At 46.9% G+C, this 14,986-nt stretch overlaps 1 protein-coding gene across 5 annotated transcripts in view; it reads left to right on the top strand.

The window, feature by feature from the left end:
• Window positions 1–14,986, top strand: part of LOC129545957 (NACHT, LRR and PYD domains-containing protein 7) — a 29,152-nt gene that overhangs the window by 8,373 nt on the left and 5,793 nt on the right. For 4 of the 5 annotated variants that reach the window (XM_088830313.1, XM_088830315.1, XM_055410557.2 and 1 more), the window contains exons 2-4: window positions 7,741–9,317; window positions 9,733–9,903; window positions 13,380–13,550. In XM_088830313.1, coding sequence (XP_088686439.1) covers window positions 7,765–9,317; window positions 9,733–9,903; window positions 13,380–13,550 — 1,895 coding nt within the window. In that variant the 5' untranslated portion in view covers window positions 7,741–7,764. Of the gene's footprint in view, window positions 1–1,959; window positions 3,584–7,740; window positions 9,318–9,732; window positions 9,904–13,379; window positions 13,551–14,986 lie in introns of those variants that run through there. The other variant, XM_088830314.1, reaches the window with a different exon arrangement.

The following is a 14,986-nucleotide window of genomic DNA, read 5'->3' as shown; positions in this document are numbered from 1 at the left end:
CACTTGGGGTTCTTTGCCTTTAAAAGTTGTCTTGGCCACACAGAATCTGCGGAGTGGATTCTGGAACATGGGTCTGCCTTCTTCCCAGATGGCTGGCCTTCTGATTAAAGCAATTTTCCCTTTCTACCAACACTTGCCTCTCCAGTATGTTTTTTTTTTAATATAGTTTTTGATGTGGACCATTTAAAATGACCTTTACTGAATTTGTTACAATGTTGATTGTATGTATTGGTGGTTTTTTGTTTTTATTTTTGGCGATGAGACATGTGGGATCGCAACTCCCTAACCAGGGATCAAACCCGCACCCTCTGTGTTGGCAGATGAAGTCTTAACCACTGGATGACTGGGGAAAGCCCTCCAGTACTGGTTTTAGAGTGGTGAGCGGTTGAATTCGAGCTTGGTAACAATTATTCCACCATCCCCACCCACTTCTGCAATATTCCCAACATCATGTCAGCATTGATTATCCACTGGTGTCAATTTTGAACCTAAATGAGATACATACACTCCAGGTGGCTCAGTGGTAAAGATCCTGCCTGCCAATGCAGGAGACACAGGAGATGCAGGATCGATCCCTGGGTCAGGAAGAGCTGCTGGAGGAGGAAATGGCCACTCACTCCAGTATTCTTGGCTGGAGAAGCCCATGGACAGAGGAGCCTGGCCAGCTGTGTGTCCACGGGGCCACAAAGAGTCAGACAGGCCTGAGCAACTGAACACACACACACACACACACACACACGTAAGGTTAAGTCACGACTTTGTTCTTAAACTTTCATTCTGGCTGAAACTTACTGAATAGTTAATGGTAACGCACTCCAGCGTTCTTGCCTGGAGAATCCCAGGGACGGGGGAGCCTGGTGGGCTGCCATCTATGGGGTCGCACAGAGTTGGGCACGACTGAAGTGACTTAGCAGCATTCTCGATATACACATACCATTGATTTAAAGTATTCCCTATTATATTGTCATAATGCTATCTTTGCAAAAATCTAAGCTAACTTGAGACACCCTGGGCTTCCCAGGTAGCTCAAACAGTAAGGAGTCTGCCTGCAATGCAGGAGACCTGGGTTCAATCCCTGGATCAGGAAGATCCCCTGGAGGTGGGAATGGCAGTCTACTCCGGTATTCTTGCTTGCAGAATCCCATGGACAGAGGAGCCTGGTGAGCTACAGTCCATGAGGTCACACAGAGTCGGACCGGACTTAGCACCCATGAACAGACACACGTAGTCACATTGTAGATCTGAAATTTCCAGTTACAATTCCCTCAGGACTTAAGGACTACTGTGGCATGGGATACAGGCTTTATTACAGGGATTGGACTGGACTGTGACCATGGAGGAAGAAATTTGTGGAAGGCCACTGTGGTAGCATCTGTGGTCCTCCTGAGGTCATGAAACGTCAGCTGGACTGGGTGTTGAGAGGTGAACCTGGCTGTGTGTGGCAACCTGTCCATCTCTGGCTCCCATCTCAGTGAAGCGTAGGGCTCTCTATCACAGGTCTTCAAAAAGGCGGGTGCAGGTGCTGGCCTCGTTGAAGGAGCTGGGGGAGTTGGAGGCACTGGGCTTGGCTATGGGCTCGCACCAGTGGGTGGGCTGCAAGTCCCACGTAAGGTGTGTGGGCTGAACACAGGCCCCTGAGCGTGGTCACACTCAGCGTCTGGGTGTCAGCAGGCCCGCTGCTTCACTTCCACCTTCGGTGCCCTGCGTCAGAGCTGGAGGGGGAAGAAGATTCTAGGAAACGTCGTTCAAATTTAGCTAAACTGACAGAGGGGAAAGCCACAGTCGCTGCTTCTCATCAACTTGGCTTCCAAAACACATCCTTTAACCATACTCCAGGCTTCCCCAATGGCTCAGTGTGTAAGGAATCCGCCTGCAGTGCGGGAGACACGGAGATACAGGTTCGATCCCTGGGCTGGGAAGATCTCCTGGAGGAGGAAAATGGCAACCCATTCCATTACTCTGGCAGGAAACATCCGAAGGATAGAGGAGCCTGGCGGGCTACAGTCCATGGGGGGCGCAAAGGAGCTGGACACGACTGAACGACTAAGCACAAAAGCACACGACCACACTTCCCTTTTGGATATAGACATGGAAAAATCAGGGTTTCACTTGACATGATCATGCCAATATTCTTCATATGACTGGAAGCATGCCAGTCATCTCCCGGTAGAGGGTACGGGAGGTTTTATCCACCGTGGGGTGAGGTTCAGTCCTTTCCTAGTCGAGTCATGCTCTTAGTCTGACACCTGGTCAGGTATCAGAATCGCTAATGTTTGTGGCTTTGGCCAGCGTCTCCCTTTCCCCCACCTACCCAGCCCCTGAGAACCACTGTTTTACTCTCTTGTCTCCACAAGTTCAGTTTTTTGAAGCTTCCACATATAGGTGATACCTTTCACCCTGAGACTTTCTCTGCCTGGCTTAATTTCACTCAGCAGAATGCCCTCCAGGTTCATCTACGTGGTCACCAATGGCAGCATTTGGAGACCCAAATTAGAAGCAGGCGATCTACTACTTATTTATTTTTCAACTTTTTATTTTGTCTCAAGGGTTATTGCTGATGAACACTGTTGGGATCGTGTCAGGGGGACAGTGAAAGGACTCAGCCCTACCTTTACGTGTATCCGTCCTCCCCCAAGCCCCGCTCCCATCCAGGCTGCCACCCAACAGGGAGCTGGGTTCCCTGTGCTCTACAGAAGGTCCTTGTTGGTTCCGCATTTCAAATGCAGCCGTGTGCACACGTTTGTCCCAATCTCCCTGACCGTCCCTCCCCCAGTTCGTCCCCCTGGCCACCGTAAGTTCGTTCTCCAAGCCTGGGAGTTAGAAGCAGGCGGTTTAGACGGTGGGCTTTATTTCCCCTTCTCAGGGTAACAGTCCTGCCTTATCCGTCACCCTCACCTGCCTGTCTACAGAGACCCACAGTCTGGCTTCAGTCAGCTGTAACAGCACTGGACATGCTGTTGAAGTATTTTGGAATTGTGGCTTCTTATCAACTTCACCAGTGCTATGTTCTGGCCATGGAGTTCCTCTTTTGAATATCCGACCACCTCTGCGGGCTTGGTCTACCCTCCCCAAACTCACTTATTCCAACAGAAGGCTGTTTAATTGCACCCCTCTCCCCCGCCACCCACGAGTCATATGAACTTCGGGATGTTAGCTGACATTTCAGTTTTAATTTCTTCACTCATAAATGAGAATCTTAAGAGCACATATAGGGTGATGGGATGATTAAACAAAACCATGTAAAGACAGGCTCACAACATGTATGATTCCAGGGATACACATGGGATTGTATTTTTTCCAGCTGTTTTTCTGAATTCCAAAATATGTGTGTGCGTGTGTGAGTAACCGGCAAAGCCCCTGATGCTGGGAAAGATTGAAGGCGGGAGGAAAAGGGGGTGACAGAGGACCAGATGGTTGGATGGCATCACCGACTCAATGGACATGAGTTTGAGCAAGCTCCGGGAGATGGTGAAGGACAGGGAAGCCTGGCGTGCTGCAGCCCGTGGGGTCGCAAAGAGTCGGACACGGCTGAGCGGCTGAGCATCAACAGCAACACACGTGTGAGCGAACAACTGCCCACTTGGTGAGTGAGCTGGCTAGTCAGCTACTGGGCTTAGCCAATAGTTTGAGGCACTGGCTGGCAAGCCTTACTGTCTTGATTAGAATCCTGGATCAGCCAATTATAATCCTACAGCTAACTGAGCGTTACTTGAAAAAAAGTTTTTTTGGCTGCGATGGGTGGCATGTGGGATCTTTGTTCCCTGACCAGGGATCAAACCAGTGCCCCCTGCATCATTGGAAGTCCAGAGTTTTAACCACTGAACCACCAGGGAATTCCCCTGAACATTACTGTTTAGCATTCAAAAGACTGAAATAATTATAGTACCTATTTCATAAATTTTATGAGATTTAAAGGGTATAATATGTGCAATGTTGTTACAATGGTTCTAAGCAATAGTTTGTTCCACAATTTTATTGTTATTAACAAAATAATAGTTTTATTATTAATAAAATTAACGCTATTATTAATTTTTATTTAAAAACCAATCATTGATACTTCCCTTTAATTATACAGGCTGTTAAACCATCCTTTAAAATGCTGAATGGGACTGCAGGCCATGGCTAACATAACCTGTTTTGGTAGCTATTAGTTTTCTCGGGCATTTAATTTGCACAGCTGTCATCTCTCCCAGCAGTGTATGAACGTGTCCCCATTCTTTACGAGATGGGCTTCCAATAAACACCATTTTTGGTTTAATTTGTACACAGTTTATTGGTGAAGTTAATCATCAATACATTGACTGGATTTGTATTTCAATACTTCTGGATCATAAGTGTGAGCTTTGAAAAGAGGATGAGAGATGCGACTTTACAGAGTGAAAGAGAAATACACTCTCAGGGTTTGTACTGTACGTGTGTGCACAGAAGCATCGGACTGCCAGATTCTGTTTGTGAACAGTAGGTTGATACGTGGCAGGATGGGATTTCAATTCCCATTTGCTTAGGCTTATTGATTGATAAGACTAAACAAAATACTATGTAGTTTTATTTTGTGGGGAAACAGAAAAGTTGACAACAGTAATCAAGGTTTTTCTCCTATGTTTTGAGTAAAAATATCCAGAAAGTCTCTGGCCAAAGATCTTCCAATTTCAGCAAATCAGGGCCAAATAGAAAACACTTCACACACACACACACACAGTGTGTGAAGTGATGGATGTGCTAGCTTGATGGTGGTGATTATTTCACAGTATAAACATATATCAAAATATCACATGTACACCTTAAATATATAAAATGTCTATTTGTTAATGTTTTCAAAAGCTGGTAAAAAAAAACGACTCACGAAAAAAAAAAAATCAACAAACAAAAAAATCCAGAAAGAAACTTGTATGTGTGCTCAGTTGCTAAGTCAAGTCTGACTCTGTAGCCCCACGGACGGCATCAGGCTCCTCCGCCCATGGGACTTCCTGCAAGAAGTCTGGAGTGGGTTGCCATTTCCTTCTCCAGGGTATCTTCCTGACCCAGGGATTGAACCTGGGTCTTCTGCGGCTCCACCATTGGCAGGGGGATTCTTTACCACTGAGCCACCTAAGGAAGCCACAAAGAAACTATATGGGACTAAAAATAACCGTGTACATGTGCAGTTGGGGCAAATTCTGGACAAAAGATACAAAGAGACCCAAAAGCCTAACTGCCAATTTTGAAGAGCCTGGAGCAAAAGCAGAGTCCTGTGTCATGTCCCCTACACTCAACACATCCTTAGAAGGGGCAAACCATGCCAGCCACCCCTCCAGCCAGACCCCTGGACATCCCTACCCTCTCCCCACATAAGGAACCAGCTCACCCTCCCTCTTCGGGAATAATCAAGCTGTCCAGGGAAACTGTTTCCTGTTCTTGCTTCCCCCTGCTGCAGCAGGGACCCCGGTCAAGCCATGCCTGAATTTCCTGTCTGGCCTCTGATCAGTTTCTGTTAGTTGGGGAAGATCAAGGACTCTGGTGGATGTAAGAATCACCTGAGGAGCTTTTGAAGCCTCCTGGCTTCCTAAAGCCCACCCCAGACCAATTCAATTAGGATCACCAAGGATAGGACCTGGGTGATTGCAATGTGAGTTGCATTTTCAAGATTGAGAACCAGCCACTGTTAGGAGGGTCATTCACCCTGGGCAGGAAGTCCAGCCCTCACCCAGGGGCCCACGGGCCAATCCCAGAGCATGGGCTGGCGGGGGACTTTTCTTATTGAAGATTTCATTTGTGTGAAATACCCACAGGCTGCAACTGAGTCTTTGCTGGAGGGAGGTGAGTACCGGCTCTCCAGTTCGTTTCTCTGTCTTGTCTTCTAAGTCAGTGGCAATTATTGGTGGAGTCTGTAGCACTGAACATTGCAAGCCTTAATGGCTGGCGTGAGGCTTTTATTACTTTTTGGCCAAGCAGCAGCTTGTGGGATCTTGGAACCCATGGCCCCTGCAGTGGAGGCACCCAATCCTAACCACTGGGGTGCCAAAGCTGAACTCTCTCTTTAGTAGTTGGAGAAAAGACTTGGACAGGGGTAGCTGTCAATGACTTCCTATGTAATTTTTTTCCTTCTGATTGTCTTGCTTTAATTGGCATGTTTCAGGTGTGGTGATGTTTTTCGATTATTGCACTCTTCTGATTTAGCATTTTAGCATGAACATTTTAATTTTTTTTAACGATTTTTTTGATGTGGACTATTTTTAAGTCTTTATTGAGTTTGTTGCAATATTGCCTCTGCTTTTTATATGTTTTGGTTTTTGTGACCGTGAGGCATCTGGGATCTTAGCTCCCTGACCAGGGATCAAACCTGCGCCCCCTGTATCGGAAGGCAAGGTCCCAACCACTGGACCACCGAGGAAGTCCCCGCATGAGCGTTTTTATGTTAAATATCTTCTAACAATCATGCTCCCTTATCATACATTGTGTTTTAAAATATTTTGCATAATAAACCTTCTGTTTGGGTGCACTTCCCGTCCCCCCCACCGTGTACTTACTAACCTGTGTTTCTCATCTTGTGAACCATCCCTGAGTGTTGCCCATTTAATGAATGAGGATGTAAGGATTTTTGTTTATTTGCTTCTATTTCACTGAGGCTTCCCTGATAGCTCAGTTGGTAAAGAGTCCACCTGCAAGGCAGGAGACCCTGGTTTGATTCCTGAGTTGAGAAGATCTGCTGGAGAAGGGAAAGGCTACCTACTCCAGTATCCGTGGGCTTCCCTGGTGGCTCAGCTGGTAAAGAATCCTCCTGAAATGTGGGAGACCTGGTTTCAATCCCTGAGTTGGGACAATCCCCTGGGGAAGGGAAAGGCTGCCCACTCCAGTATTCTGGCCTGGAGAATTCCATGGACTGTATAGTCGATGGGGTCACACGACTGAGTGACTTTCACTTCAGTGGGGAAATGTCAGTGATTGAGAGCACAGATTTTTGAGTTAAACTCCTGGATATAATCTTGGCTTAAACCTGGGTCTTTGTTTCCCATGCCCATGATCCTGTAACTAACATTTATCATAATCACCTGGAAGGTTTGTTAAAAACACAGTTTCCTGAGCCCATCTCCAGGGATACTGATTTTATAGGCCTGGGATAGGGCTTAAGAGGAGAAGGGCATGGCAACCCACTCCAGTATTCTTGCCTGGAGAATTCCATGGACAGAGGAGCCTGGTAGGCTATAGTCATGGGGTCGCAAAGAGTTGGACACGACTGAGCGATTAAAACAACCACCACCATCATTCTGGGAACAGGGTCTCTATCAGCAGAGACGTCTGCATGGGTGGAGGGCAGCAGGAGGAGCCGGCAGGACTTGGCGCTCAGAGTCTGCCCTGGGACCCGTCGTCTCTGCTGGCCCCACAAACAATGCTTCACCAAACAACTGCTTTTCCATCTTCACCTGTATTTCCCTCCTCCCCTTTGAGTCCCAAGCTATTACCTTCAGCAGCCTCTTTTTGTTTTAGCTGAAGATAACTTTTAGGGGGAGGGTTTCAGCCATTTTTGTGAGTTAATTCAGTTTTCCTGGGTTTCTGTTCTTATATATGTTATTAAATTTTTTTTAAATTCTCTTGTTAATCCATCTCACATCAATTTAATTCTTAGACCAGTCAGAAGAACCCGGGACAGGGGAAGCGCATTTCTTCCTCCCTAGCGCTGGTCCTTTACAGTGTAAATGTTCAGCTGAATGTTCCAGTATAATCACTTTCACCTCAGTGCTCTCCCTTTGCACATCAATACAGGCGAAGAGGAGAGACGGAAACACGATGGAGAAATTCTCCGTCTGGAAGGATATACTGTGGTCAGGAGATGATGGTGGTTTTCACTACAACATCACCCAGAGAAGCCCCAAGCTGATAACATACCTGAACCCGCAGGCACCCACACAGTCCACCCCACTCACGATGGTGCTGCACGGTCCTGCCGGCGTCGGGAAAACCACGCTGGCCAAGGAGCTGATGCTGGACTGGACACAGGACGACCTGGCAGAGACCTCCAACTCCGCCTTCTACCTCAGCTGCAAGGGGCTCAACCACAGGGGGACGTGCACCTTTGCAGAGCTGATATCTGCCAACCGGCCACGTGTGCAGGACGACATACCAGCGATCCTCGCCCGGGCACAGAAAGTCCTGTTCATCCTCGACGGTTTTGATGAGCTGAAGGTCCCCTCGGGGGCGCTCATCCACGACCTATGTGGCGACTGGAAGAAGCAGAAGCCGGTGCCCGTCCTCCTGGGAAGTTTACTCAAGAGAAAGCTGCTACCCAAGGCCACCTTACTCATCACCACGCGACCGGGCGCCCTGCGGGAGCTGCGGCTCTTAACGGAACAGCCGCTCTTCCTGGAGATAGAGGGGTTCTCGGAGGAGGAGCGGAAGGCGTATTTCTTGAGCCACTTCGAAGAGGAGGGCCAGGCCCTGCGCGCGTTCCACTCGATGAGGAGCAACGCGGCTCTGTTCCAGCTGGGCTCGGCGCCGTCCGTGTGCTGGGTGGTCTGCAGCTGTCTGAGACAGCAGATGCAGCGCGGGGAGGACCCCGCCGCCGCCTGCCGCACCTGCACGGCGCTGTTCCTGCGCTTCCTCTGCGGCCGCGGCCCCCGGCGGGGCGCGCAGGCTGCGCTCAGGCCCCTGTGCCTCCTGGCCGCGGAGGGCGTGTGGACGCGGAGCTCCGAGTTCGACGCGGAGGACCTCGGGCGGCTCGGCGTGCGCCCGGCCGCCCTCCGCCCCTTCCTGGACGGGAGCGTCCTGCAGAAGCGCGGGGACGCCGAGGCCCGCTACGCTTTCATCCACCTCAGCGTCCAGCAGTTTCTGGCCGCCGCCTTCTACGTCCTGGAGCCGGAAGAGCAGGAGGAGGAAGGGCTGGGCGGCCGCCCGTGGCACGTCGGGGACGTGCGGAAACTGCTGTCCAGGGAGGAGAGGCTCGAGAACCCCAGCCTGACCCTCGTCGGGCGCTTCCTGTTCGGCCTCTGCAACCAAAGGAGCGCCATGGAGCTGGAGGCGACTTTCGGCTGCCTGGTGTCGACGGAGATCAAGCGGGAGCTACTGAAATACGCGCTGGTGCCCCATGGGAAGAAATCCTTCTCGGTGACGGACACGAAGGAGGTTCTGTGCTGTCTCTACGAGTCTCAGGAGGAGCAGCTGGTGAAGGATGCCATGGCCCACACCAAGGAGATGTCCCTGCACTTGACGAATACATCTGAGATGATGCAGTTTTCCTTCTGCCTTAAACATTGTGCCGAATTACAGAAGATCTCACTGCAGGTAGGAAAGAAGATATTCCTGGAGAATGATCCCGCACTGAAATCAGACCCTCAGAATGATACGTAAGAACTCTTTTTTTTTAACTTGTCTTCCCATCTTCAGCTTCACACTGTTTTAGGAAGATGACAGTCTCCTATGACTCCTTCTGGTTTAGGGTCTGAGTTCTCACTGAAGTTTCTTCCTACCACGTTGCCATGAGGAATGGGGGCTTTTGAACCTTACTTTTAGTGTCATTGTTCACATGTGGCTCAGCACGCTCTAGACATTTCATATAATCCGCCCCCGCCCCGCCGCCAGTTCTTTTCAAAAACTTTGTTTTCATATATAGTCACCATGCCGCCCATTACATCCCAGGACTTTGTTATCTTACAACTGGATGTTTGTACCTTTTGAAGTGCTCACCAGTTTTTCTGCCACCCCTCCCCTTTTGCTGATGGTTCTCTTTCAGAGACGATCCCGTCTGTGCGTTTCTCCTAGGTCACAGCACGACCATCATTCTCTCCAACACTGGGCGGATCTCTGCTCTGTGTTCAGTTCAAATGAGAACCTGAACTTCCTGGATGTGAAGGAAAGCTTTCTGAGTCACTCCTCAGTGAGGATTCTTTGCGAGCAGATAACCCACGTCACCTGTCATCTCCAGAAAGTCATGTAAGTGACAGCTGATCTTGCAGTTCAGTTCAGTCGTGTCTGACTCTTTGTAACCCCATGGACTGCAGCATGCCAGGTCTCCCTGTCCATCACCAACTCCCAGAGTTTACTCAAACTCATGTCCATTGAGTCAGTGATGCCACCCAACCATCTCATCCTCTGTCGTCCCCTTCTCCTCCCACCTTCAATCTTTCCCAGCACCAGGATCTTTTCCAATGAGTCAGCTCTTTGCATGAGGTGGCCAAAGTATAGGAGTTTCAGCTTTATCATCAGTCCTTCCAATGAACATTCAGGACTGATTTCCTTTAGGAAGGACTGCATTGGGGATTTAAAATGTGAGAGCAGTATTGGAATGTCAAATCAGGCCCCATCCAGCCAGGTGGTCAGAATACAAAGAATTGTTGCTTGAAAAAAAGGTTTACTTATTTATGGCTATGATGGGTCTTTGTTGCTGCACAGGCTTCTCTGGTTGCGTAGATTGGGCCTTCTCATTGTGGTAGCTTCTCCTGTTGCAGAGCATGGGCTCTAGGGTGTAGGATCAGTAGTTGTGGTGTGTGGGCTTAGTTGTCCCACGGCATGTGGAGTGTTCCTGGACCAGAGATCAAACCTGCGTCCCCTGCGTTGGCAGGTGGATTCTTAACCACTGGACCACCAGAGAAGGTCCCCACGCAGCCCTTAATGGTCCGTACATTCAAGGAGTCTATAACTTATTTGCTGACTTATAGTCCATAACTTACTGTAGCTTGAATGAAAACTGTGTATGGAAGTGCAGATGACTACATGGGGATATAGTAGGAAGTGGTTTACTTTTTACCAGAAAAAGTCAGGCATTGAGGAGGAGGGAAGGTTGTGTGTGGACTGAATGTCGAAAGAGATAAAGGACATAATACTGTCTGAGAGGAAGAAAATTCTGTCTATACTTCTGGCTGGTTGGAAAATGAGATTGATACGAGACAGATTAGGAAAAGAAAATCAAACATTTAGTAGCATCCATATATGGGAGAGACCCAGAAAAACTGAGCAACTACCCCAGTGACTGAAATCCTCACGTTAAATACAACCTTCCATTAAAGACAATACAGGATGATGAGGGTTGTGGTTTGGGACTTCAAAGGGGAGGAAGGCAATTCACTTGGAGATGGAAATCAAATGTTTGGTAGACAAAGGATCAGATCTGTATTTCCTGCGTTTGCAGGTGGATTCTTTACCACTGAGCCACCAAGGGAAGCCTGGTTACAGGAACAGAACTATCCAAATTCTTCAGGAAGTTAGGGGAAAGATCAAAGTATCTTCCTGAGTGTTTTCAGTCCTTGTTTATTCTCAACCTGAAATAATCTTCACATCGAAGAGACATTTTGGGGTGACAGATTTTGTACCCCTGCAATAAAAAAAGGATAGAGTTTCTCCGAAGATGAACATAAAGAAAAGAGAGCATCAAACCCTTTACCATTCAATTCCATCTTCTCATCACCATATACTGCTTCCACTAGTGGTCTGTCCTTCTCTTCTCTCCAGCTATCACTCCATTGACTGGTTCTTCAAGTCAGTTCAGTCCCGTCACTTAGTCCTGTCTGACTCTTTGTGACCCCATGGACTGCAGCACTCCAGGCATCCCTGTCCATCACCAACTCCCGAAACTTGCTCAAACTCATGTCCATTGAGTTTGTGATGCCATCCAACCATCTCACCCTCTGTCATCCCCTTCTCCCCTCAGTCTTTCTCAGCATCAGGGTCTTTTCCAAGGAGTCAGTGCTTCATATCAGGTGGCCAAAGTACAGGAGTTTCAGCTTTAGCATCACTCCTTCCAATGAATATTTAGGGTTGATTTCCTTTAGGATTGACTGGTTTGATCTCCTTGCAGTCCAAGGGACTCAAGAGTTGTCTCCAACCCCACAGTTCAAAAGCATCAATTCTTCAGCGCTCAGCTTTCTTTATAGTCCAACTCTCACATCCATACCTGACCACTGGAAAAACCATAGCTTTGACTAGATGAACCTTTGTTGTCAAAGTAATGTCTCCGCTTTTTAATATGCTGTCTAGGTTGGTCATAGCTTTTCTATGAAATGAACAAGTGTCATTTAATGTCATTGCTGCAGTTACCATCTGCAGTGATTTTGGAGCCCAAGAAAATAAAGTCTGTCACTGTTTTCATTGTTTCCGTATCTATTTGCCATGAAATGATGGGACCAGATGCCATGATTTTCGTTTAGTGAATGTTGAGTTTTAAGCCAACTTTTCCACACTCCTCTTTCACTTTCATCAAGAGGCTCTTTAGTTCTTCACTTTCTGCCATAAGGGTGGTGTCATCTGCATACCTGAGGTTATTGATATTTCTCCCAGCAGTCTTGATTCCAGCTTGTTCTTCATCCAGCCTGGCATTTTGTGTGATGTACTCTGCATATAAGTTAAATAAGCAGGGTGACAATATACAGCCTTGATGTACTCCTTTCCAAATTTGGAACCAATTTGTTGTTCCATGTCCAGTTCTAACTGTTGCTTCTTGACCTGCATATAGATTTATCAGGAGGCGGGTCAGGTGGTCTGGTATTCCCATCTCTTTCAGAATTGTCCACAGTTTATTGTGATCCACACAGTCAAAGGCTTTGGCATAATCAATAAAGAAGAAGTAGATGTTTTTCTGGTATTCTCTTGCTTTTTTGATGATCCAATGGATGTTGGTAATTTGATTTCTGGTTCCTCTGCCTTTTCTGAATCCAGCTTGAACATCTGGAAGCTCATGGTTCATGTACTATTGAAGCCTGGCTTGGAGGATTTTGAGCATTGTTTTTTGCTAGTATGTGAGATGAGTGCAATTGTGCAATAGTTTGAGCATTCTTTGGCATTGCCTTTCTTTGGGTTTGGAATGAAAACTGACCTTTTCCAGTCCTGTGGCCACTGCTGAGTTTTCCAGATTTGCTGGCATATTGAGTGCAGCACTTTCACAGGATCATCTTTTAGGATTTGAAATAGCTCAACTGGAATTCCATCACCCCCACTAGCTTTGTTCATAGTGATGCTCCCTAAGGCCCACTTGACTTTGCATTCTAGGATGTCTGGCTCTAGGTGAATGATCACACCATCATGATTATGTGGGTCATAAAGATCTTTTTTTTTGTACAGATGTGTGTATTGTTGCCACATCTTTGTAATATCTTCTGCTTCTGTTAGGTCCATACCATTTCTGTCCTTTATTGTGCCCCTCTTTGCGTGAAATGTCTCCCTATCCCCTTCTTGACTTGTGGCTTCTCCTTGCACTCTGTGTTCTCAGCACCATCCAGCTACAACAGCCAGAACAGAACCCCTTCTTTTTATATTCCCTATCCCCGGGTCAGGAAGATTCCCTTGGAGAAGGGAATGGCTACCTACTCCAGTATTCTTGCCTGGAGAATCCCATAGACAGAGGAGTTCTGGCAAGCTAGAGTCCATGGGATTGCAAAAGTCAGACACAACTGAGTGACTGACACTTTCACTTTCAGGATTAAAAACGTCTCCCCTGCCAGCGCTTACCGGGACTTCTGTCTGGCTTTCATTGGTAAGAAGACTCTGACACACCTGGCTCTGGAAGGCAGCTTCCATGGTGATCAGATGCTGCTGCTGCTGTTGTGTGAGATCCTGAAACATCCGAGATGTAATCTTCAGTATCTGAGGTAGGTCTTGTGTCATTGCTGTCCTCAGCATGAAAAGGATGCTGTGAGTTCTGAACGAAACAGAGGATTACCGTGCTGATCAGGTACCATGCTGAACAGGGGAGCATATTCCCAGATAGTAATAGAATATCAATGGTACGTCAGCCAGTAATCTTCTCCCAGCCAGCCTGTCTTCTGGACTGAATAGTGAGACCTGAATGCAAAGAAACACTCAGAATTTCATTAAATTAGAAAAAAATCTACTACTCTGTTCAGTTCAGTTCAGTCACTCAGTTGGGTCCAACTCTTTGTGACCCCATGGACTGCAGGGGTCACGCCAGGCTTCCCTGTCCATCACCAACTCCTGGAGCTTATTCAAACTCATGTCCATTGAATTGGTGATGCCCTCCAACCATCTAATCCTCTGTTGTCCCCTTCTCCTCCTGCCCTCAATGAATGATGTTTCTAAGTGAATTACCAAATCTCCAAAATAACAAATGGCCGGTGCACAGTCTCCTAGTTTTGCTCATTGACTTGAGACACTTTACATTTTGCCTTGTATTCAAATTATTTAAGTGAATTTACAATGTCCTTTTTCTAGGTTAAACTTTGAGGGAGGAAAGGTACTGATTTTTAAGAACTCCGGGTTTACTTATGACATATATTCTAGTAGGCAGAGTATGGATTGATTGTATTCTTTATTTGATTGACCTAAAATGTATCCTCTCTCCCCAAAATACAGATAAAGGAAAAAAAGAATATGAAAAAGTTCAGCTAACTTGTGAACTTGAGCAAACTCTGGGAGATAGTGAAAGACAGGGAAACCTGGTGTGCTGCAGTTCCTGGAGTCTCAGACAGTCAGACAGGGCTTAGTGACTGAGCAATAACAACAACAGCTTGTAAATACTGTGAATGTAGTAAGGGGCGGAACCGTGATTCAAACAAGCTTGTCCTAAAGCCCTCTATTCTGATCTGTATCTACAAGAGCAGCTGAGCTTCAGACCCCATGCAATGGATTAATGGAGTGCCCCAGTGTTCTCTAAAATGGCTGTATCACATTCATTTTGATCCACAGAAGTTTCCAGTTATTCTGGCAACACAAACTTCAAACTTTGGACCCAGCTGCCTAAGTATCCAATTGTTTCTCCTTGTTTTAGTTAGCATATTCCCTAATAACTTCTGAAGTTGAAGTTTGAGTATCAGGCATCAACTTTTTTCCATTAGAGTCACGTTTAAATTTAAGTGGAAGGTGGGGATATATGGATAGGAATCATTGATTCATTTTGACATACAATGGACTAATATAACATCATAAAGACAACTATACTCCAATAAAGATTAATTTAAAAAATATAAGTGGAATTAGGACAGGCTTAGTTCAAGAAAAATGATGATATAAAAGGTGGAGTTTGAGAAATAGCAGACCACATTGGCGAAACTTCATGCAGAATTGTATC

Source organism: Moschus berezovskii, chromosome 22 (assembly GCF_049115385.1).
Source record: "Moschus berezovskii isolate FMDL1 chromosome 22, NW_MosBer_1.0, whole genome shotgun sequence".
In the NCBI taxonomy this organism is placed as follows: domain Eukaryota; kingdom Metazoa; phylum Chordata; class Mammalia; order Artiodactyla; family Moschidae; genus Moschus; species Moschus berezovskii.
Note: the sequence above shows the minus strand (reverse complement) of the source record. Positions and strands in the feature narration are given on the sequence as shown.